The sequence below is a fragment of the Pogoniulus pusillus genome, chromosome Z (genome assembly GCF_015220805.1).
Source record: "Pogoniulus pusillus isolate bPogPus1 chromosome Z, bPogPus1.pri, whole genome shotgun sequence".
Classification (NCBI taxonomy): domain Eukaryota; kingdom Metazoa; phylum Chordata; class Aves; order Piciformes; family Lybiidae; genus Pogoniulus; species Pogoniulus pusillus.
In genome coordinates, this window is record NC_087309.1 from 27,106,049 (window position 1) to 27,127,885 (window position 21,837).

General features: G+C 43.3%; 1 protein-coding gene across 1 annotated transcript in view; it reads right to left on the reverse strand.

The window, feature by feature from the left end:
• LOXHD1 (lipoxygenase homology PLAT domains 1) overlaps window positions 1-21,837 on the reverse strand; it is a 188,098-nt gene that overhangs the window by 127,539 nt on the left and 38,722 nt on the right. The window contains exons 6-11 of the mRNA XM_064176315.1: window positions 19,972-20,120; window positions 13,476-13,599; window positions 11,438-11,688; window positions 9,232-9,367; window positions 5,400-5,560; window positions 3,638-3,724 (exon numbers count right to left, since the gene is read on the reverse strand). Of these exons, the coding sequence (XP_064032385.1) occupies window positions 3,638-3,724; window positions 5,400-5,560; window positions 9,232-9,367; window positions 11,438-11,688; window positions 13,476-13,599; window positions 19,972-20,120 (908 nt within the window). The remainder of the gene's footprint in view (window positions 1-3,637; window positions 3,725-5,399; window positions 5,561-9,231; window positions 9,368-11,437; window positions 11,689-13,475; window positions 13,600-19,971; window positions 20,121-21,837) is intronic.

A 21,837-nucleotide genomic window follows, 5' to 3' on the forward strand; every position in this document is an offset into this window, starting at 1 on the left:
ACGACTGCACTTCATACATATATGGGGAGCCGAGAGCCCCCTGCCTAAGCCTAGAGCAGCCGTACATACTGGCTTCTTGCTATCCTGCATTTATCTATGGAGCTCATCCCCCTGACACCCAGCAGACCCTGCTTCCTGGCATATACTGCTTATCAGCTAAGTCTGGAAAGATCCAGGCCCGGCAGACCTTCAGTCTGCAAACTTGCAAACACAGCCTGCTAGCTGTGAGACCGTGTCAGAAGCTGCACCGACAGATCCTTCTCCTGCACCGGGGAAATCCTGCCAGCTGACCATCCCTGGACACAGCATCCAGAAGCTGCAGCTCCAAGGCAGAGAACACATCAGGAGAGAAGGTCAGAAAATCCTATTTAACCCAGAGACTGGGAAACCCTTATCACCCCTGCAAGCCGGGACAGATATCAGCTCCACCAAGACCCCAATATTGAGCACACGCTGTGATAGAATCCCGGGAGGGTGATTAATGATTAATACTTAAGAGCAACACATTTAAGCAAGCTTTAATTCCTTTGTAATATAAGTTACCTCTCTCTGAAGAGCAGACACAGTTTCAGCCCTTGCTGGGCAAACAGTATAGTTGTTAAGAGGCATTAAGCCTAAGGGAATCTTTCTCTCTGTCTATAGTTGTTGATAATTTGATATTTCCATTTAATAATCAAATCCCTGTAAATATATCCCAAGCTGTTTTCATAACCTTGCAATACGAACCTGATTTCATAGTGGTTGGGGGTGGTACAAATTTGTAAATATTAATTTTAATTTTTAAAAAATATAAAAAATTAATTTCTCACTTCCCCCTAACAGGGGAGGAATAAAGAAATCCCCTCCATGACACTACCCCAATGTGAAGCAAAGCTGTAATGAAATTGTGTGAGGACTTGAACAAAGCATCATTAAGGCTTCACCTAAATTCCTAGATGAACAAGTGATGAGATTCATGAACCAGGAACTGCATTCAGTTCTGGAGCCCCCATTACAAGAAGGACGTGGATGTGCTGGAGCTTGTCCAGAGAAGAGCCACAAGGATGATGAGGGCTGGAGCATCTCTCCTATGAGGACAGACGGAAAGAGTTGGGGCTGTTCAGTCTGAAGAAGAGGAGGCTCCCAGGTGACCTTGCTGTGGCCTTTCAGTATCCGAAGGGGGCCTACAAAAAAAGCTGGAGAGGGATTTTTTAGGCTATCAGGGAGTGACAGGACTGGGGGAATGGAGTGAAGCTGGAGGTGGGTAGGTTCAGACTGGACATGAGAAGGATGTTCTTTACCATGAGAGTGGTGAGATCCTGGAATGGGTTGCCCAGGGAGGCAGTTGGGACCCCATCCCTGGAGGTGTTTAAGGGCAGGCTGGATGAGGCTGTAGGCAGCCAGATCTAAGGTAGGGTGTCCCTGGCCATGGCAGGGGGGTTGGAACTAGACGACCCTTGTGGTCCCTTCCAACCCTGTCTCATTCTATGATTCTATGTATTCAGAAAACATCAGAGTGGACGTATATGAGTAGATTAATTTCATAATTTCACAAAGTTTGCTTAGACAATTTGACCCAAAGATAATCCTAGGCACACTGTCAGATGCCCCTTGGTCTCCTTTGGCACAGTTTCTGTTCAGGGAAAGGCAACGTGCCATAGAAATGTATAGCTGTCAAAGGTATAAGCATTCTTGCTCATCATCTCTGAACAAACTAATAAAGAATACTGCAGTGGCCTAAAGTGTGACCAACACTTTCCTTCTGATAAAGATCACAGCCAGGCGCTTTCTTCCACCATATGGTGAACGCAAGAGTAATTGATGCTTGCTCCCCACTGGAGAGGTGTTTGGCTGCATGTGCTCTCTGACAATGCAAGAGAGCAGGACCTGTCAAAATGCATTAGAGGCATGCAAGAAAATTCTCTAAGCAGTAGGCTGTGATTTGTCATCACAGATATTTGAAGCTGCAAAGCAAAGTATAAGATTTGTTGATTGTAAAGCATGTCTTCCAAGCTCTGCAGAAGGAGAACTTGGTGCCCCAGAGTCCCAGGCAAGGGCTGATGGCATGGCAGTTGTTGCTGATAGAACAAAAGACATTGCATAGTGGAATGGTTTGGATTGTCCGAACATCCATGGGCAGGGACACTTTCCACAAGACCAGGATACTCAAAGTCTCATCCAGCCTGACTTCCAGTGACAGGGCATACACAACTTCTCTGGGCATCATGTTCCTGTGCCTCACTATCCTCACAGTAAAGAATTTCTTCCTAATATCTAAACTAAATTTTCCTCTTTCAGTTTGAAACTATTACCACTGGTTTGGTCACTAAACTTTCTGATAAAAAGCCCCTCTCTACCTTTCCTGTATGCTCCCTTTAAGTACTGGAAGGCTGCTACAAGGTCTCATTGCCTTTACGTAGCTGAGCTGAACTAAAGGACAGGAAGGACAAGAAATTTCCTTCAAAAATCACACGATGAATTCTTCTCTCCCCACATAGTGTTTCAAAAGCTGTGATGTGCTCTCTTCACATTCCTTTTTAAGGTAGGATTTCCACTTCAATCCCTGAGCCAGGGACATCTGTAAAGGGAAGTACCTCTGATCGTTGCACATCAAAATCAGCTGCTAGCTAGGGAACTCGATGACCCAAGAATAGCAGCACAGCCCTCTGTGACCAATGTAGTTTTTCAGATCTACTTTCTGCCATATTCTGACCCAAATAAGTTAGTATCTCAAACATTGTGTGAAGCAATGTGCAAGGCTACCTTGCAGTTAGGACGAACATGGAACAAAATATGCCAGCTCAGGAGGGTGGATGGTTTGTATGTGTTCCACTGAGACAAGGAAGTTTGCTACACACTGTGTAAATGGTAATAAAATACAGGGTATCTGTGACCCCTGACACAATTAGTGTAAAGGGTTAATGCTGCCCTTTCCCCTTCATGCATGCATGCATTGGTAGACAACACCTTCCAGTGCTTCCCTTGCAAATGAAGGGATATGTCATAAAGCCCTTTTGGCAGGGAATAAAAGGGATTTGGACGTATCAGCAGGGGGACAAAAGAATGAATGTGGGGAGATGTTGTAGCACCCTGGGTCATGATCCAAATCTCAACCCTTTCTCTTTTTCTGCTCCCTCTACCTCTTTCTTTTAAACACATAATATATGTATACATATAACTTTGACTGGGGAGTTAACAATTAAAACACTCTTTTAGAAGGACTTATGATAATATAAGTCTCCTTAATTGAACTCAAGCAAATTATCAGATTTGAGTCACTCTCTTCTCCCTCCTTCATCAAGTGGCATGTGACATTTTCCAGTTGGTGTCATGGACAGGATTCCTTTTTAAGTGGAGTCCAGTCCTTGTGGGTACCAGCCCTTCACCTAAACAGAATAGGAATGAAGAGCTGAGAAGCAGCCTCTTAACAGGAAGCTGGGAGAAGTCCGAGCAGTGACAAGTCATGGCAGTACAGGAACTTCCAGGGCTTGCTTGCTTCCCTGTTACTGAAAAACTGAAAAATAAAATGAGGGTAGACTAGAGGACATTTGACATTGTGTGCCTTTTATTCCATCCAAGGGAATCAGCAAACCTGAGTCACTCCCTCCTCCCTCTCAGATCCAGCAGGATGTGACACCTGCCCTTTCTGTCCCCTCACCTTATTCAGATGCCAGCCAGCAAAGGGATTTCTTTTCTCATGCCATATCCGAAGTTTATAAAAGGTGCCCAGATCAGGAAGTTCAATCTATAGAGGACAGGAAAAAAAGTGCATTATCCATTTCTTTAAGTCAGCAGAGCATGCACACAAAGGACAATTCTGAACATCTTTTAAGAGCCAAATCAAAGAGGAACTAAAACCCAAAGTAAAATAAGTAAAATTACATTATTTAAAAGTAATAAACACAAAGACAGCTGGGTGCCTCTCTTTCCAGGAAAGAAGGACATATAAGTTGAATCCATACACTTTTGATCAGAAAAGATGATTGAAACCACTCTTCCAAGGAAGAACTAAAGCCAGGTCTCAAGGTATAGATCTTTTCTCAACAAGGTCTCCAAAACATAGCCATGATTCCTCCAGAAAACATCTATGGCCGCTGGCACAAAAGGGGTTAAATGTTTTGTTGACAGCTATGCACTAAAATCCATTGTTTCTCGATTTTCTCTGACCTAGCCCCAGTTAACTTTTAAACATAAGACCCTCCTCAGCCTTCAAACTCAATGTAATGTTGAGTTCAGTCTCAAACATTCATGCATGCTCACATCCAAGGAGGATGAAGACTACACAGTGGAAGAGAGGAAACACTACTGCTAATTCTATTGTAAATGATAACCACTTAGGTACTGGAAGGAAGAAAAAATATTAGCCTCAGAGGTGCATGACCTAAATGGGTGAGGCAATCTATGTGTGGTGGTTTGGGTGTTACCTGCCCCCCCACACTTTGGAAATCACCCAGAGTAGACTCAGACAGCTCTGGAAATTGAATGAAGCTTTTATGTTTACAGCTTAGCACAATATACAAGCAGATATTTACAATATATATGCAGTTATATACAGAAATATACAAGTCAAAAGGTAATACAGAAACACAGCGGCCCTCCCAGAAACCTGAGTCCCCAGGAGCTGCTTCCAACTGCCCTTCCACCTTCTCCCATCCCTCTCAACCTTACCCCAGTCCCAAGGAAGAATTGAGGTTTGGCCAGGGGGTTAGGAAGCAAAGTGGATTAGTCAGAGAAAAGGCAGAAGGGCTAGAGAGAGAAATGCATCCCAGAGCTCCCAAGCAGAAGAAGTGCCTTATCTATGTTTGGATTGTTGTTCTTACACATCTCAGCAAGCCTATGAGTGAAGTAGACATCACCCTTGTTTCCCTTTCACAGCCTGTAATCTAGTTCTTCTCACCAAAACATTCTAGCTAGCTTCAACCTAGCACAGTGATGACATGGAGGGATCTGTGCATCACCACCATACTGAATGACTTCAGTTTCACTTCAAAAGGATCAACTGTGGTAAAGATCTCATGATGATGATTTTTTTGTGCTGCATTGAATCATAGAATGGTTTGGACTGGAAGGGACCTTCAATGGTTACATAGTTGAACCTCCCTGCAGTGAACAGGGACACCCTTCATTATATCAGGTTGCCCAAAGCCCTCTTGAGCCTCACATTGAATAGCTTCAAGGATGGGGCCTCAACTTCCTCCCTGGGCAACCTGTTCCAGTGTTCCACCATACTCATGGCAAAGAACTTGTTCCTAACATCCAATCTAAATTACTCTTCTCTAATTTCAAACCACAGAGTGTCATCCTATTATCACAGGCCTTTGCAAACAGTCTCTTACCAGTCTTCTTGCAGGTGCTCTTCAGGTACTGTAAGGCTGGAAAACATTATCAAGCCAAATTTATGACTTACACAAGTTCCATACCATAAACTTGTCAGTCTGACCAGTTTCAAAATTGTCTGAATTGTTGTCCAGCTTCATCTCATCTGACTTCCCCTTGTCTCCATAAATCTGGAAGAAGATGGTGGCATCTGTCCCTGCATTCTTAATGTCACTTGTCCAGATCCACAGCGACCAGGGACTTTCTACAAAGAAAATTTCAAAACATACTATTTAAAATGTAACTTTCAAAGGTGTTCTAGGAGAAAAAGCAAAATTCTTACTCTTTCCCCAGTGTGGTAAAGAGAGCAGGGTGGTATGAAAGAAGTCTAGAACATTTTATCCTATCCTGTCAAAACATAATCAGCTGCTATTTGACATAGAGAAATGAGATTGTCTGGATATACAGTTTTGTATTTTCACTTAAGATAAAATGAGAAAAATGCCCACTTTCCAAGTGAACCATATTTTTTTCTCTCATACATTGCTTTACAGAGTAATCCAGGAAAGTCATTGCCTCTGTAGTTTCCATACACTTCTTTAACATCAACAATTCTACTTCTGAAGACTAGTTTAAAGACAGGGAAATACTGTTAGCTTCTCTTTATCAACAAGAATTCGTTTGCAGTCACTAGTGTACAGTGAAATGCAACCCCAGGTAGCCCCTAAAATTGGCTCCAGATAGTCTGTGTCTGGAACAAGGAAGAGTATGAACATCATCATGTGTTCCTTCACCCTGAGATAAATAACACCCCACGCTGGCCTTTTGTCAGACAAGCCGAATAGGAGCTCGCTCAGGTGACTGTAGCTAGGCTGCATCATGTGGGGCAAACGTGCTCAGAGCAACGTAAAGATGTCTTTCAAAAGATTTTACACTATTTAAATGACTAAATCCTAACTGACTTCAGTTAACACACCTAAGCAACAAGCCCAAAGAGCATGGCAAAGCTACAAAACATTTATCTCTGGAGCCTCTGGAAAAGATCTTTACTGAAAGAGTGGTCTACCTGCAGTAACTTTGTACTGATTTTCATACTAGAGGATAGCTGCATACATAAAGTGACAGTATTTACTCTGAAGAACCCTTCATCTGCATTCTTTGATAAATAATGTGTTTCACTTATGCAGGCCTTGCAGCATCTGCTGGCAAGGCAGGGGGAGGGGGAAAAGGGCTTCTCTGTTGACTCAGATAAATTATTAACAAAACCTAATGAACAAATTGCTAACCCTGTCAGTATGTCCCAGCCCACGTGAGCACAGCTTGACCTTCAAAGCCCAAAATAGAATATCAAAATATGATGACATATATATAAATCAGACTTTTGCAAATCTACTCAGCATTTGTCTGTAAAAAACAGGCACTGGCTACTCAAAAACAAAAAAAAAGAGGGGGAAGAAAGAACTCTCTTTTAGAATGAGTTTTCCCTTTATTTTAGTAATATGCAGCACGTTCATGACCACTCCTTTCTGAAAAGCACCAGTAAGTCTTATCTGAGGAGAAATGAAGCTGAGGCAAGTTTGCATATGCCACGTAATAGAGCAGCCTACTCTCCCTGGGGAAAAAAGCAAGGGCAGCTCAGACACCAGTGACTTCTCTCATCTGTCTGGTATGGCCTCACTGACCTCTTGCTGAAGGAAAGGAGGAGTGATGCATGCAGTGAGGGGGAAAAAGGAATTTGTATCAGGATTAAATGCTGATAGAGGGCTGTCAGGGAGAAACCACACGGGGAGAAACGTGGGTGAGCTAGGTGCAGCTGCCACAAGGAAACCAGGCATACTCACATACTCATCACCACCCTGCCAGGGCTTGCTGGGCACATTCTTCTGTTTCCTATGCCTTCCTATCAAGGGATTCAGGCAGTTCAGAAATTCTCAGAGCCAGAGTAAATATTCCCCAGGAGGGCTAGACCTGACACAACAGTTTCCAGGATAACATTCAAAATAAGAGGGGGATGGAGGATGGAGATAAAAAAAGACTGAGAATAAATACAAGCTACACATCAAGCTGCAATCTGAAGGGGAAACAGCTTGCAGATACTGCTCAGGGAATCATTTCACCATGGATACCCAAAGTGAGGTTGAACCAAGCTTTGATCATCTCTACAGAAAGGGACAGTCCTGTATGCACAGGCAAGATGACATAATAGGTCTTTTCTAACTCCAAGTCTTATGCTTCTATAATCTGGCAGCTAAAGGTCACAGATTTCTCAAGGGTAATGCTCTCTGTCTATCTCCTGCACTGCGGCAGCAGGGGAATTAGCCTGTCAATAACAATCAGAGCTGATAATAGAGGGTTAAAGGTTTCAGATGCTTTAGTTAAATGGACCAAGTCAGAGGCCTAATGTGGTTATAACATTGACTAACATTTAGATAAAGCTTATTTAAATGAACTGCTGTTTAAACAAGAGCCCACCCAAAGCATTTGGATTAAACTGTATCTATTATACTAATTAAAACATTCTGCTTAAACATAGGCACCAGCAGGATAGCAGTGATCCACTTTGTTTGGTACAAAACCAGCTAGTGAGACTGGGTGCTGGAGTCACAGATGGATGGATGGATGGATGGATGGATGGATGGATGGATGGATGGATGGACATGCCAGTACACGACCCTAGAGCAGCACCTCCAAGCAAACATGTGCCCCTGCCTCCCTCTAGAGAACAGAATTCAAGTGCTCATGTGTCTCAGGAGATCCATTTGGCAGCTGAACAAGACTAAGAGCTGGTTTATTTCTCAGGCCAAGAGTAAAACAGTTGAATTTAGTAGAAGGAGTTTATTCTTACTGTTCTTCCCTCAGGTTTGTCTTTTTATTATAATGATGTTTTTGTTTCCATCAGGAATATAAAAGTTTTGCTTCTGTTGTAACAAGAAACACATCCTGGCTTGTGTGCAAAGGTGAGATGCTAATAGAGGTAGTCCTAAGAGCAGTGAATCTGTGAAGATTGCCAGTTCCAGTTTCTTCCCTTAATAAAATGAATGCAACTCTTCAAAATATTTTTCAAACTACATTTTGAACTCTTCAAAATGGGTTGCTCAAGGATTAAATTCTTGCAGGACTCAATTCACTTGAGTCTCTACTTGACCACGGGTGAAATGAAGCAGGGAGACTTATTGATTGTTTTTCTTGCGGTTATAAACTTTCCCAGTAGTTAACAGAGATTAGCCTCTAGACTTCTAGACATTAATAACAGTGAAGACTTGAGCTAGCTAGAGTGAAGAAGATAAGACACCTCTGCAGGGAACAAAAGGGCTAAAGCAAGGAAGATTCACACACTAAGAAGCTGGCTAGAACATCAACAAGAGACTGTAATGTCAATGGGTCAGAAAGTGACAGCACAGACCAAGAAGTAAAAGGACTTGACCTATTTAAATGATATCATGCATATGTAAACAATTTCCCAGAATTTTAATGAATATGTATTACTTCCAGTGTGTATAAAGTATGTGGAGACTATCTTCAGTTATGCAAACTGGGAGGACTACTCCTTTGCACCCATGGTTGTTAATAAAGGAAATACCTGGCTTAAGTTTTGACTGATCTCCCCATGTAACTACACATATCATGTTTCATGGATCACACTGACTTAGATGGGGCAATTAACAAGGCAAGAATTATGAAATATGTAGTTAATTTTATTTCTGGAAAGCCCTGCCCACATCTGTATAGTAATTAGTTACATTTGGGTTCTAATTTGGTTGGGGAAATCTTGGGAGGAGACACAAATGGCCCAAGACTTTGTTTTCCTCCCACCCTTGCTTCCCCCACCAGCAGAAGGGTGGGGCAAGCCAGGATATCTAGTAGGCTTATTGGCCTTCCAGGACACACACATGCATGAAGGTGTAATACGGGAGGCTCCTATGCCCTTGCACCTACTTTTCAGTCTTCTCTGGCGCAGGGATACCATTTCGTAGAGTTCCCGCTCTATGAGGCCATCTCCTTCATCTTCATCCAGCCACTTCCCACACGGGAAGGTTTGCTCAATACCAGTGAATGGGCAATAAACCACCACCTAGGAAAAGAGACTAGAAATGTGAGTTTGGATATTCTGTTACTGACAGATGACTGGACGCTTACACTGAAAACTTAAGTTAAGCAAAGACTGATATGGGGATCTTGGTCCTGTTCTCAAACTCACATTTTCTAGATCAAGATAAACTGGACTGGTTGCATAATTCTTGAGCTGGAGTACAGCTAAGAGACACTTGTTCTGTTATTCCACCTCTTCCAGAAGTATGTCAAAATGAGCAAACCAAGAAGAGGTAAAACACCACAAGAAGAAAGCAACACAACTGTGTGGCTGCAGAAGCCAGGGTCATGTCACTTTGCAGCACATGACCAGAACCACAGCAGTGTGTATAGAATCATAGAATCATCCAGGTTGGAAGAGACCTCCAAGATCATCCAGTCCAACCTAGCACCCAGCCCTAGCCAATCAACTAGACCATGGCACTAAGTGCCTCATCCAGGCTTTTCTTGAATACCCTCAGGGACGGTGCCTCCAACACCTCCCTGGGCAGCCCATTCCAATGGCAAATCACTCTCTCTGGGAAGAACTTCCTCCTAACATCCAGCTTACACCTCCCTGGACACAACTTGAGACTGTGTTCCCTTGTTCTATTTCTGGTTGCCTGGGAGAAGAGGCCACCCCCCACCTGGCTACAACCTCCCTTCAGGTAGTTGTAGACAGTAATAAGATCACCCCTGAGCCTCCTCTTCTCCAGGCTGAACAACCCCAGCTCCTTCAGCCTCTCCTCACAGGGTTTGTGTTCCAGGCCTCTCACCAGCTTTGTTGCCCTTCTCTGGACACACTCCAGCACCTCAACATCTCTCTTGAATTGAGGGACCCAGAACTGGACACAGGACTCAAGTTGTTGTCTGACCAGTGTTGAGTACAGGGGAAGAATAACCTCCCTTGTCCTACTGGCCACACTGTTCCTGATGCAGGCCAGGATGCCATTGGCTCTCTTGGCCACCTGGGCACACTGCTGGCTCATCTTCAGCTACTATCTACCAGTACCCCCAGGGGTAGTTAGGTTTTGTAGTAAACATAAGATACAGCAAGCCTTATTTTGCTTTTCAGGAAAAGTACATTCCTCTCAGCTTCAGGGCAGCTGCCTCCCAATCCTCCCTCCCATTAGCTCCTGCTGATCTTGTACATAGTCTCATATCACTCCACTATCTTCCAGTAACAGCTGTGGTCAGCTACTTTTTTTCCTGAGCTCCAAAGCAGCATCAGAAAACTTGAGGAAAGTCTTAGTGTAGGTGATAACTTTCAAAAGCTCAGCAAAATCCAAGACTGTATTTCTGTCTGGCCTCTTGGGCAAATATCTGAAGGTGCTTTTGATGCTGAACAAACAATAATCGTTATCTTTGTGACTGCAAAGGGGCAATCAACCCAATTAGCAAGTGATTGACTTATGCATCTAACGTGCCTTTGAGGCAATCAGATACTGCCATGCATTATGTATAGTATCGACTCGTTAAACCAGGGATATTGTGATCCAAATAAAAGCAGGAACTTGTTCTTTCTCTCTCTCTCTCTTTTAACTGCATTTTGTAGTTGGGCTCATATTATGAGTGGGAAATAGTCTAAGAGCTACCTACAGAAGATCGACTGGGAGCAGCAAGCATGCCTGATGGAGCTGTGCTCAGGTAGAGGACCTCCTCTGCTTAGTCATGAAGCTGTGAGAGGACATAAGTAGATTGAGAATGATCAGGGTATGTGAGAGAGAGGTAGACTCTTGAAGTCACATCCTGTCTCCTGTGATACAAACCTGAGGCAGACAGAGCTCACTCAGAAGATAGTGGGAAACAATGGGAAGTATTCAATACTCCCTCATTCTTTAGTAGTAGCACCAGTTGTTTGCTGGACACCCTGTCCTCTGTGCTAGAAGACAGGGATAGGAAGCAAAATTAAGCCCTCTTAATTGAAAAAGAGTGACTTTGTGTACTGCTTAGACATACACAGGTCAATGGGGCTGGATGGCATACATGCAGGGGATATGGCCATGGTGGTGTTAGGTCAATGGTTTGACTCAATTATTTTAGAGGTCTTATGCTTCCACTAATTCAGTCTCACCTTCTCACAAAACCAGCCAGAACTGACACCACAGTTGTCATGTCCAATAGTGACTCTGCTGAGAGGGCTGAGAAGAGCAGCTATCTCCACGTTAAAGAGATCTGTCCTGGCACGCTCAAATTCTCCTCCTTCCAAGAAAATCTTCCCGCTGTTCTTTAAGCCTTTAGAGCCATGGAGGATTACATGGATCTTGGAGTTTGTGCCAGCTCCTCTGATATCTCCTGTCACTACAGCAACATTGTACACAATACCTGAAAGAATCAGGAATTTGGTTAGGGAGGGAAAAAGAAAAACAAACATGAGGAAAAAAAACCCTGAGTAATAATTTTAAATGGATTTACATTAGAGTCTAATGATTTCTTATGTGTGTTTTTACCTTTCAGCTTATACTTAGTGTGATTCTTCATTGAGTTTTGTCCCACATGTTAGAGAAAGACAGTTGCTTTCAGACTGTCCAATAGAAACAGACTTGTCATGACAAACTCCCTGTTACATGGCCCAGTGGGAAAAAGGGTTTTGGTGATCATTCAGTGAAGAAAGGTGAAAAAAATTGAATTAACAGCTAAAACTGCTTCATTGTGAGAGGCATCAAGCATAAAACACGTCAGAGGACGCTGAAATGATGGGGAAGTGTTGCTTTAAACAGTGGTGGCAAGATCTATAGCATCACAAAACTCTAGAAACCTGAGGCCAGCAGTCTATAGTGCTGCTGGGGCCAACAAGATGTCCACTGTCTCTATCAGAGCCTAAAGATCTCAGCAAAACAAAGCTTGGGAGACAAATTAGCCAATCTGGAAGACAAATATCTCTGAAAAGAACTCCTTATGAATAAATGTTTTTCCTATATCTAACTGTTGGTCTAAGATAACAGTTCTCCTTTTTCTCTTGAAAAGCTCATTGACAGACACACCTTTGTGCCATGGCATCAACTAAAGAAGTGCTTCTCTGACAATATCAGTGTTTTAGGGAGCATGTGTAAAAATATGAGGCCAAATGCAACTTCTTCCTTTTCTTAAATCACCCAGAAGTTTCAGTAGGGACTTTGGACAAGGTAGAAACATCATAATGTACTCTCTTCTAAACCTTTCTTTGAAGTTTATGTTAAAAAAATGTATCCCAGTGTGTTTTGCTGGACATACACCTTCAAAAATTTCAACAAAGCAAGAAAAAAAAAATATGCACAGTCATAAATGGTAAAAACTGAGGGAAGTACTAAGTAAGTTAACTGCAACATTACAGATTTCTTTCTAGTTTTCCCCTAAATTTTCCTACCATGTATCCTACAATCAGGACTCTGCACTCAGACCACTTTGCTCATACGCATGCACGACAGTATATGAAGGCTACAGATGTTGAAGACCATGTACTGAAGTAAGAAACAGCTGTTACATGCATGGTCAAAGCATTTACATTTATTCTAATGAACAAATAGAGGCAAAACACTCTCCAAATAATCTCCTGCTCCATGGCGAGTTTTTCAATTGACTTTATGTTCTGGTTAAGACAACAGAGCCATGACTTTTGGTTATCTCCACTTTAACCATGCTGGATAATAAACAATAAACTGCTTGGGGCTTAGGATTGCCTTTTTTTTTTTTTTTTTTTTTTTTTTTTTTTTTTGTTCTGTAGAAGGATGTGTACTTCCCTGGACAAGAATCTGAAGTATGATATGCATTGGTGTGTGACATATTGGTGTCTGCAAAAGCATCAATCCACTTTCTGAAATATGGTGAGTGACTGGCTGAGGAACAAGCCAAATCTTTCATTCTCTGCCCATCAGTCCCTTACCAAGGTGCATCAGGTGATAAATATCCCTGTAGGCCTTGCAGAGCTTCACCAGTGAGATATGGAGGTACAAAACGCAATGGTAGTTCAGGGACCCTTGCACAAGACAGACTGTCACCAGCAGACAGTCCGCTGCTGGAGGCAGGTCTCTCTAAATATAAGGCAGTCAATCTTCTAAAGAAAACGTGACTAGTGACATTAATTAGGCCATTGTGTCTTCACATTGCCCACCATGAAACAGCCCTAACTTTACCTGTAGCTTCAGTGCCTCCAACAAGAATGTCCCTTTGGATTTTTCCATCATCTTCATCTAAAGCAAACCATCGCCCAACTGGGAATTGGTATACACATTTATTGCCAATGTCTTCAATGATCACCTAAGAGAAAAGAAACATCACCTTGTAAATATAATGTGGGAAAAGCAAAGGTGTTGCATGAGGGGGTAACACAAGAGCAGAAGTGTGGCCATTTGAGCTGATCCTCTAGCTCAGACATAGGGGAGAGATGAACATTCCAGGGATAGGCCACATAATGGCAACAATAGATAAATTAATATCATTTCATTGGAGCATCAAGGGCTTAATGTCTAGAAGCACAGCTTGTTCTCCCCCTTTCTCCCACTGGCTTCTGCTGCTTTCAGCTTCGCCTGTCGTCCCCGGCTGCTGTTTTGGCTGCTGCTGCTTCTGCTGCTTTGCCGCCGCTTGACCCCTCCCCCATCTCCCTTAAGGTTATTGTATTGGGTTTTTTTCTTCCTTCTGTAGTTATTATCTCTCTTTACATTGTTATACTATAAGAAATACAATTTCATCTTTCCCTGACTTTCAAAAAAGGGTCTGTGTTGTGGTGAGTTTATTTCTCCCCGGGGGAGGTATCTGCCCTAACCCGGGACATTAATTTTGGCGCTTTTCCAAACGTGGGGCATGATCTTGGCTTGTTTTTTTTTTTTTTTTTTTTTCCCTGTTGATTGATAATCAGAATAAGAACATCAGGGAAAAATGAAATTGTTTGATATATTCTGGCCTATTATTGCCTCAATTCTGACTCTGTCGGTTCAGCAGTGTTTTACAGCTATGGTGCACTACCAGGTGTGTTCATTCTTCGCTAAGATGGTCTGGGACTCGGTAAAAGCTGTGCTAAGGAAGGTTGGAGATGTTGTTAGGAATGTTTTAGGGTTTAGGAATGTCGTTGAGGGTGTGCCGTATGTGACATTGGTGTCAGAGACTAGGAGTTATTTGGAAGAGATGAGCTACCCAGTAGCCTGCCTAATATGTGTGAACTTGGTGCTTTTGGCTGCTACTGTAGGTCTGGTTGTAGTGTGGAGACGAGAGAAATGCAGGAATAAACAGGCTGTAAGTGAGGTTTTTACCTTCTCCGGAGGCAATAGTAGGGAGCTAAGGGTTAAAGAAACAGTCTGCAACCGAAGCGGGGGAGGGAGGGCCACGGCACCGGGCAGACGGACTGCTCGCAGAGCAGTGAAACGTCCTGCCTCGGAGCCTTTGAGAGGAGAAAAGATTGTTGGACATGGCCTGTACCTCACTGACCCTGAAGCATGGAGGCAGGAAACAATCTGGTTCCCATTCGTACCTAATAGAATGGAGGAAAGTAAAGGTAGAGGCGATGGAACCCCTGCAGAAGTGCAGTCACAAAGGACTGCTGCAGCGGCGGCAGATCTGGCTGCAGACGGTGTGGGCTATGGCAAAGTTCCTCGGACAGATAAAGTTGAGGAACTGGTTTGTGGAAAATGCGGCTAGAACGTTTTGATCTGTAGGAGGGTCGCTGACACCAGAGCCTCTGCCAGCAGAGAGGCTGTTGAGGTAAAGATTCTTTCGCCTGCAACCAGGGGACCAGAAGCGGTCCCGGGGGAGGCGGCGAGGTCCTCGGAGGGCGAACCCACTAACGCCATCGAGCCTGCTAATGCCACTGCTCCTGCCTTAGCCCCGTTTGCCTCTGCTGAGCCGGCTGCTGTTGCTGCTGTGGGGAAGGGTCCTTCTGCCTCAGCCTCAGCCCCACTACCGCGTGTGGAACAGAGCCAGGCAGACAAACAAAACTCAGATGATTCAGTGAAAGGCACCTCTCAGAGTAAGACAGAGTTTACCTTAGACAAGGTCGCCCTTGCCCCGGTTAAAACGAGGAGAAAAATGGCAGCTAGCCTTGGGGGTCGAGATAGCTCAGATGACGATGGGGATAAACCAGAGCAGGGTGAGCAAAGAGAAGAGGATCCAGGAGAAGGTACATCGGCTGGTGTGAAGGCCAGTACCCTTGTGGGCACAAGGAGTGGAAAGGCTAAAGCAAAGGGAAAATAAATTCAGGAGACGGATGATGGTGATGATGAGGAGGGAGCCCCGTTGCCATGGAAGGAGGTCAGGCATATTAGGCAAGACTATGCCCGGAAAGAGCGAGAACTGCTGATGAGTTGGGACAAGAAGCCTAAAGGACCCACTCTCACCTGATATTCAGTATACGCAGTACACAAGCATATCCCCTCTGCTCCCTAATTATTAATGAAGGAATTTCAAACTATAAGTGAGTAAAAACCCAGGGTTTAGTCTTTCCTTTTTTTTTTTAATCCAGTGAACTCAATCTGCATCTCTCACAGTGTACAACACCAGATGCCTCTGCTAGCAAGACCAGCTGGCTGGCCTGTCTTCTTTCTCTCCAGAGCCCATTTGCTGGATACTCCTCTCCATCAGCTGAATGGTAGCTCTTTGTTCTGCTTTGGGAACAGGCTGTCTTCTTTCTCTCTCAGCTTTAGAGCCTTGTTATAAAACAATACCTATGAATTTTAGGACAAATCGAAGCCATTGGATCACTTTGTGTGACCTAGTAATATCATATTATCCCACTCAGTTACTCCTGAATGGAGCAATTGCAAATACAGCCATGAAATTCCATGGTAGAAATAGCTTCTGATTTGGAAAGCTTTGGCTCTTGGAAGCATCTAGACACACACATTACTGAAACAAGCCAGGGAAAAATCTTCCTCTTTAATACTAGATTAAGCCAATATTACCTGCTTAAGTTTTATTGCACTTCATTCTGATCCCTGTCTTACCAGTGTATTTTTTTCTGGATTCTTGGGGCTTGCCACGGAGTTGTTATAGTATTTTAATTGAGCATTGAAGAGTACCAAATAGTGTCTGCTAGAAAAGGCATCAAAATCTCTGCTCATCTGCATGGCTTATGTCTCAGACAAAAAAAAAAGTCAACCATAAACCTAATAGTGACAAGACACTACTAAATGATGCCACTAAGCGTGTATATTTTAAATACCTCTAGGTATGGTGACCATGCTGTTTTCATGGGGAGTCTGTTCAAGGCTTGACAACTCTTTCAGTGGAGAAAGAATGTCCAATCTAAACCTCCCCTGGTGCACCTTGAGACTACTTCCTCTTGATCTGTCCCTCCTTACTAAAGAGAAGAGACAAACACCAACCTCACTATGACCTCCTTTCATGTCTTCCCTCCTGAGACCCCTTTTCTTCAGGCTAAACAACTCCAGTTCCCTCAGTCATTCCTCACAAGACTTGTCCAGGCCCTTCACCAGCTCCTTGCTCTTCTATGGTTGTTCTCAGCACCTCAATGTGGCAAGGGGTCCTAAACTAAACTCAGTATTTGAGGTGTGGCCTCACTGTTGCTGAGTACAGCTGGGAGAATATATCAACACTCAGACTCCCCTCTACTAGCTAATTCTCTTTGCGTTCTAATAACGATGTTTGTTCATGTATTTAGAGGTGGAAAACCAGCTGTGAGTATAAGACACAAGAAGCATCAGAAGAACTTCAAATGACTTTCAATAAAGCAATGACAATGCTGGATTCCCCGGATATTGGAGCAAATTACAGAAACACAGCTACCAGCAAGACAACTGGATTGGTTTAGCTCAGTTCTCCAAACTTTCAGCTGAATTTGCAAGGCAAAAGTTGCATTTTACTTCATCACAAACATAGAATCATAGAATCATAGAATCAACCAACCAGGTTGGAAGAGACCTCCCAAGATCACTCAGTCCAACCTAGCACCCAGCCCTATCCAATCAACTAGACCATGGCACTAAGTGCCTCATCCAGGCTTTTCTTGAAGACCTTCAGGGACTGTGCTAGTTTGAAGCAAGCTGGAATGTTTTGGTAAAAAGAACTAGATAATGGGCAGTGAAAAGGAAAACAATTGTGTCTCTGTCCCTCATCAGTCTCACTGAGAACTCTGGGAGAAGAAGTAAGCATTCTCAATTTTGACTTTCATTCTGCCTTTGTCTTCAGACCTAGCCACATCTCCTTAACCCCACTACCACTAACCTTCCTTCTTAACCTCTTGGCTGCACCTCTCTTCTTCCTGGGAACTGGGGTAAGGTTGAGAGGGGCCGGGGAAGGTGTTGGAGTGGTTTGAGAACCCCTCCTGGGGACTCAGGTTTCTGGGAGGGGAGTTGTGCTTCTGTATTGTTTATCCTTTGTATAATTCTGTATATAACTGTATATATTGTAAATAGCTGCTTGTATATTTGCTGCTGTAAAATAAATAGCTTCATTTATATTCCCAGAGGCCGTCTTGAGTTAGCTGGGGCAATTCCAAAAGTGTGGGGGGGGCGGGTTAATGCCCAAACCATCACAGGGACTGTGCCTCTACCACCTCCCTGGGCAGCCCATTCCAATGCCAATCACTCTCTCTGGGAAGAACTTCCTCCTAATATCCAGCCTATACCTACCCTGGCACAACTTGAGACTGTGTCCGCTTGTTCTATTGCTGGTTACCTGGGAGAAGAGGCCACCCCCCACCTGGCTACAACCTCCCTTCAGGTAGTTGTAGACAGCAATGAGGTCCCCCTGAGCCTCCTCTTCTTCAGGCTAAACACTCCCAGCTTCCTCAGCCTCTCCTCATAGGATTTGTGTTCCAGGCCTTTCACCAGCTTTGTTGCCCTTCTCTGGACACGTTCCAGCACCTCAACATCTCTCTTGAATTGAGGAGCCCAGAACTGGACACAGGACTCAAGGTGTGGCCTGACCAGTGCTGAGTACAGGGCAAGAATAACCTCCCTTGTCCTACTGGCCACACTGTTCCTGATGCAGGCCAGGATGCCATTGGCTCTCTTGGCCACCTGGGCACACTGCTGGCTCATCTTCAGCTTACTATCTACCAGTACCCCCAGGTCCCTTTCTTCCTGGCTGCTCTCCAGCTACTCTGTCCCCAGCCTGTAGTGCTACTTGGGGTTGTTGTGGCCAAAGTGCAGAACCCTGCACTTGGCCTTATTAAGTCTCATCCCATTGGCCTCTGCCCACCCATCCAGCCTGTCTAGGTCCCTCTGCAGGGCTCTCCTACCTTCCAGCAGATCAACACCTGTGCCTATCTTGGTGTCATCTGCAAACTTACTAATGCTGGACTCAATCCCCTTGTCCAGGTCATCAATAAAGATATTGAACAGGACTGGGCCCAGCACTGATCCTTGGGGAACACCACTAGTGACTGGCATCTTGATGTTTTCTTGGGATTCATATGTTGCCTGCAACTAGTCACTGCTTCAGGCTTTGGGACTTAAACAACCTAACCAACATAAAAAATCATGTCATGCAGACTTCATCTGTAACATGAGAATGAGGTTTATTTTCTGTGGGCTTTTCCCATCTATTTACTACAGGGAGCACAACAGATGTTTTCCACCTTCTGCATGTAACATAATAACTTTTAGCGTAGCATACAGTGATGGTGGAAAAGCATGGGCTAATTTGCATTTCTAATGAATCAGACCACCCTACTATCTAAGATTTACAAATCTCCAGTGAGTTAATGCCAGCTGTGTTAAACTACACCAGCAGAGAAAAGAAATGAGATTAGAGGAAGGAGTCACAGATTTCACATTTTAAATTTTCCGTTCATCTATTTCACTAAAAGCTCCAACACCTTCATGCCTTAGAGTAGGAAATTAAAATGAGGAGGGAAATTGGAGTGGAATAAAAGGATTTTTTTCCTTTTTTACTGCCAAAATGATAAATTACTTAAATTTGGCCAAGCTATAAGTCTTTGCAAATTTCCAGTGTGAAAAGACTCAGCAGATATTGAATAGAATCATAGAATGTTTTAGGTTGGAAGGAACCTGTAAAGGTCATCTTGCCCAAACCTACTGCTGTGTGTAGGGACATTTTTAACTAGAAGAGTTTGCTCAGAACCCCCTCTAACCTGAAATTTAATGTTTCCAGCATCTACTGCCCCTGTACTCTGCACTGGTTAGACCACACCTTGAGTACTGTGTTCAGTTCTGGGCCCCCCAGTTTAGAAGGGACATTGAGATGCTTGAGCATGTCCAGAGAAGGGCGACAGGTGAATTTTCTCACTGCCACCGAGTCATCCAGGATGTTCAACAATGTACCCTTATGCAGAGTGTTTCTCATTTTCTGTCTATGCAACCTGTATCTACCACACCTGATTTAGATGCACCACTCTGGCACGCACTAGGCTGCTGCCAGTGCTTCACCAAGCCAGCTTTGCTTTGTGGAAAAATCAAGTGCTGGAGAAATGCTGAAAAGGTGAAAATTTCATTTGCACCTTTCATAGAATCATAGAATCAAACAGGTTGGAAGAGACCTCCAAGATCATCCAGCCCAACCTAGCACCCAGCCCTATCCAGTCAACTTTCTTAGTAAGCAGGAACCTGTACCTTCAGCAAGCATCCTTGCATTTCTTGACATCAGACCACCGAGAGTTTAAGTGAGATATTTGAATCCCGTAACATCATTATGTTAAATGCCTCAAGAGTAACTAACCTTTTCAAGGAACCAGCCAGCAGAGCCACCTTTGTTATTATGTCCTATATTAATTTTCCTTAACCTTCCCAAGTTTGGTGCATCAAGTGTGAACTTGTCCTCTGCTCCCTTTTCAAAATTGTCTTTGTCATTGTCCAGTTTCCTCACACCTGAAGAGAGAAACAGAGACAAACTTGGAAGGAAAGGTTACTGGAACATACGTGTTTGTAAGTGAAGAGCTATTTGTTAATGTCATCATTGACAGAATCAGCTTTCTGAAACCAGGATTCAAGGTAAAGGCAGAGGATTTTACATTCTAATAAAAAGGTTTCTCTTCTTGATCACACAAAATACCAGGGTTTTCACTCTAATATCACAGTTACTTACAGCTCTCAGACTTTTCAGAAATATATATCCAGATGGCTCTTGCATCTTTTTTTGTACCACCACATTTCCCTTTTATATTTAACGGCTTTTAAAATGGCCAAACTGTTTCAAAAAAGGTTTGGTCACGCGCTGTAAATTTTGACATTTCAGGACACAAACTTCTTTCTTGCATAACATAGGAAGTTTTTGGTGGTATTTTCATTTTTTTGTTTGTTTCAAATTAGGTACCAGTTGGCTGTTGGCTTTTCCTGCTCTCATAGGAGCTTGTCTTTATGAAAAGTATTAAAGCTATAAATCAGTGCTACTCATGTGCAACTGATGCTGTGAGTGGGGTTGAACCCACTCAAGACATCTGTGCAGGGGAAACTGCCAGAGTGCTATTCATCCCATGTACTCCAGAAGGGGATGAATTATCTTCTAGGGCTGCTATTGCTCTGTGTAGATACAACAGACCGCCTAGACAACTAGCTTAGGTTCAGGCTCCCACTTTCAGATATCTACAGTGAGACCAGATGAATTCCTTTGCAAAAGCCTGGATAATTACTCATGGATAAGACCTATCCAACAGATTTTGCAATCTGTTCAAGGGCACTTGGCAGATAACATGTCATCATTTCTTGAATTTCACAGGATAGGTGCAATATATAAGAGAGAGAATATTTGCTCTTTGGGTCTCTCAAAATTGTTGTCCCCTCTTCTTCATAGTATGACTTAGAGTTTGGTCCTAACATACATTTTATTGTTAACATTCAGTTGAGCATACTTTTTAAAAATTAAATTTGAATTCCTAGACTACTGCTCTAGTACAATTTGGAAAAAAAAAAAGGAAGAAAGAAATTAAAAAGAAAATGGGAAAGGAAAATAAATGGAAAAGGAAAAGGAAAAGGAAAAGGAAAAGGAAAAGGAAAAGGAAAAGGAAAAGGAAAGATGACATGCAATAGGAAAGATGATAAGGAAAATAGGAAATGGAGATGAAAAAGGAGAAGAAAAGAGGAGGGGACAAAAAGGGAAAAGAAACAAAAGGTAATAAGAAAAAAGGGAAAAGAAAAATGAAAATAAGAGAAAGAGAAAAAAAAATAAAAAAAAAAGAAAAAGAAAAAGACCACAATAAAGAAAAAGAGCAACTACCATTAATTTAAAGCCAGCTAATATAAACCTTAGCTAGCTTATCTCTCTAAACGGCCAGGCAGGCTCAGCCACATTTGCCACACAATGAGGATAGAATTATCCATCCAGGGACACAGAAAGATGCTATCTCTTCATGCCTTGCAAATACACATTGGTGCTGCATCCCTCAGCGGACTGGCACTACTTTATGCGGGTGATTTATGCTGCATTTCCCAAGGTCTGGGGGTTCGGTGGTAGGTAACTTCAGTCATGCTCACAGCCCTGCTATGACTGCTGCTCTGCAGACACAGCGCCCAGAAGCTGTGGATTTGAGAAACCCCAGAGCTAATAAAATCATTTGTTGTGCCTTTCACTCAGCCACATTACTCTGCA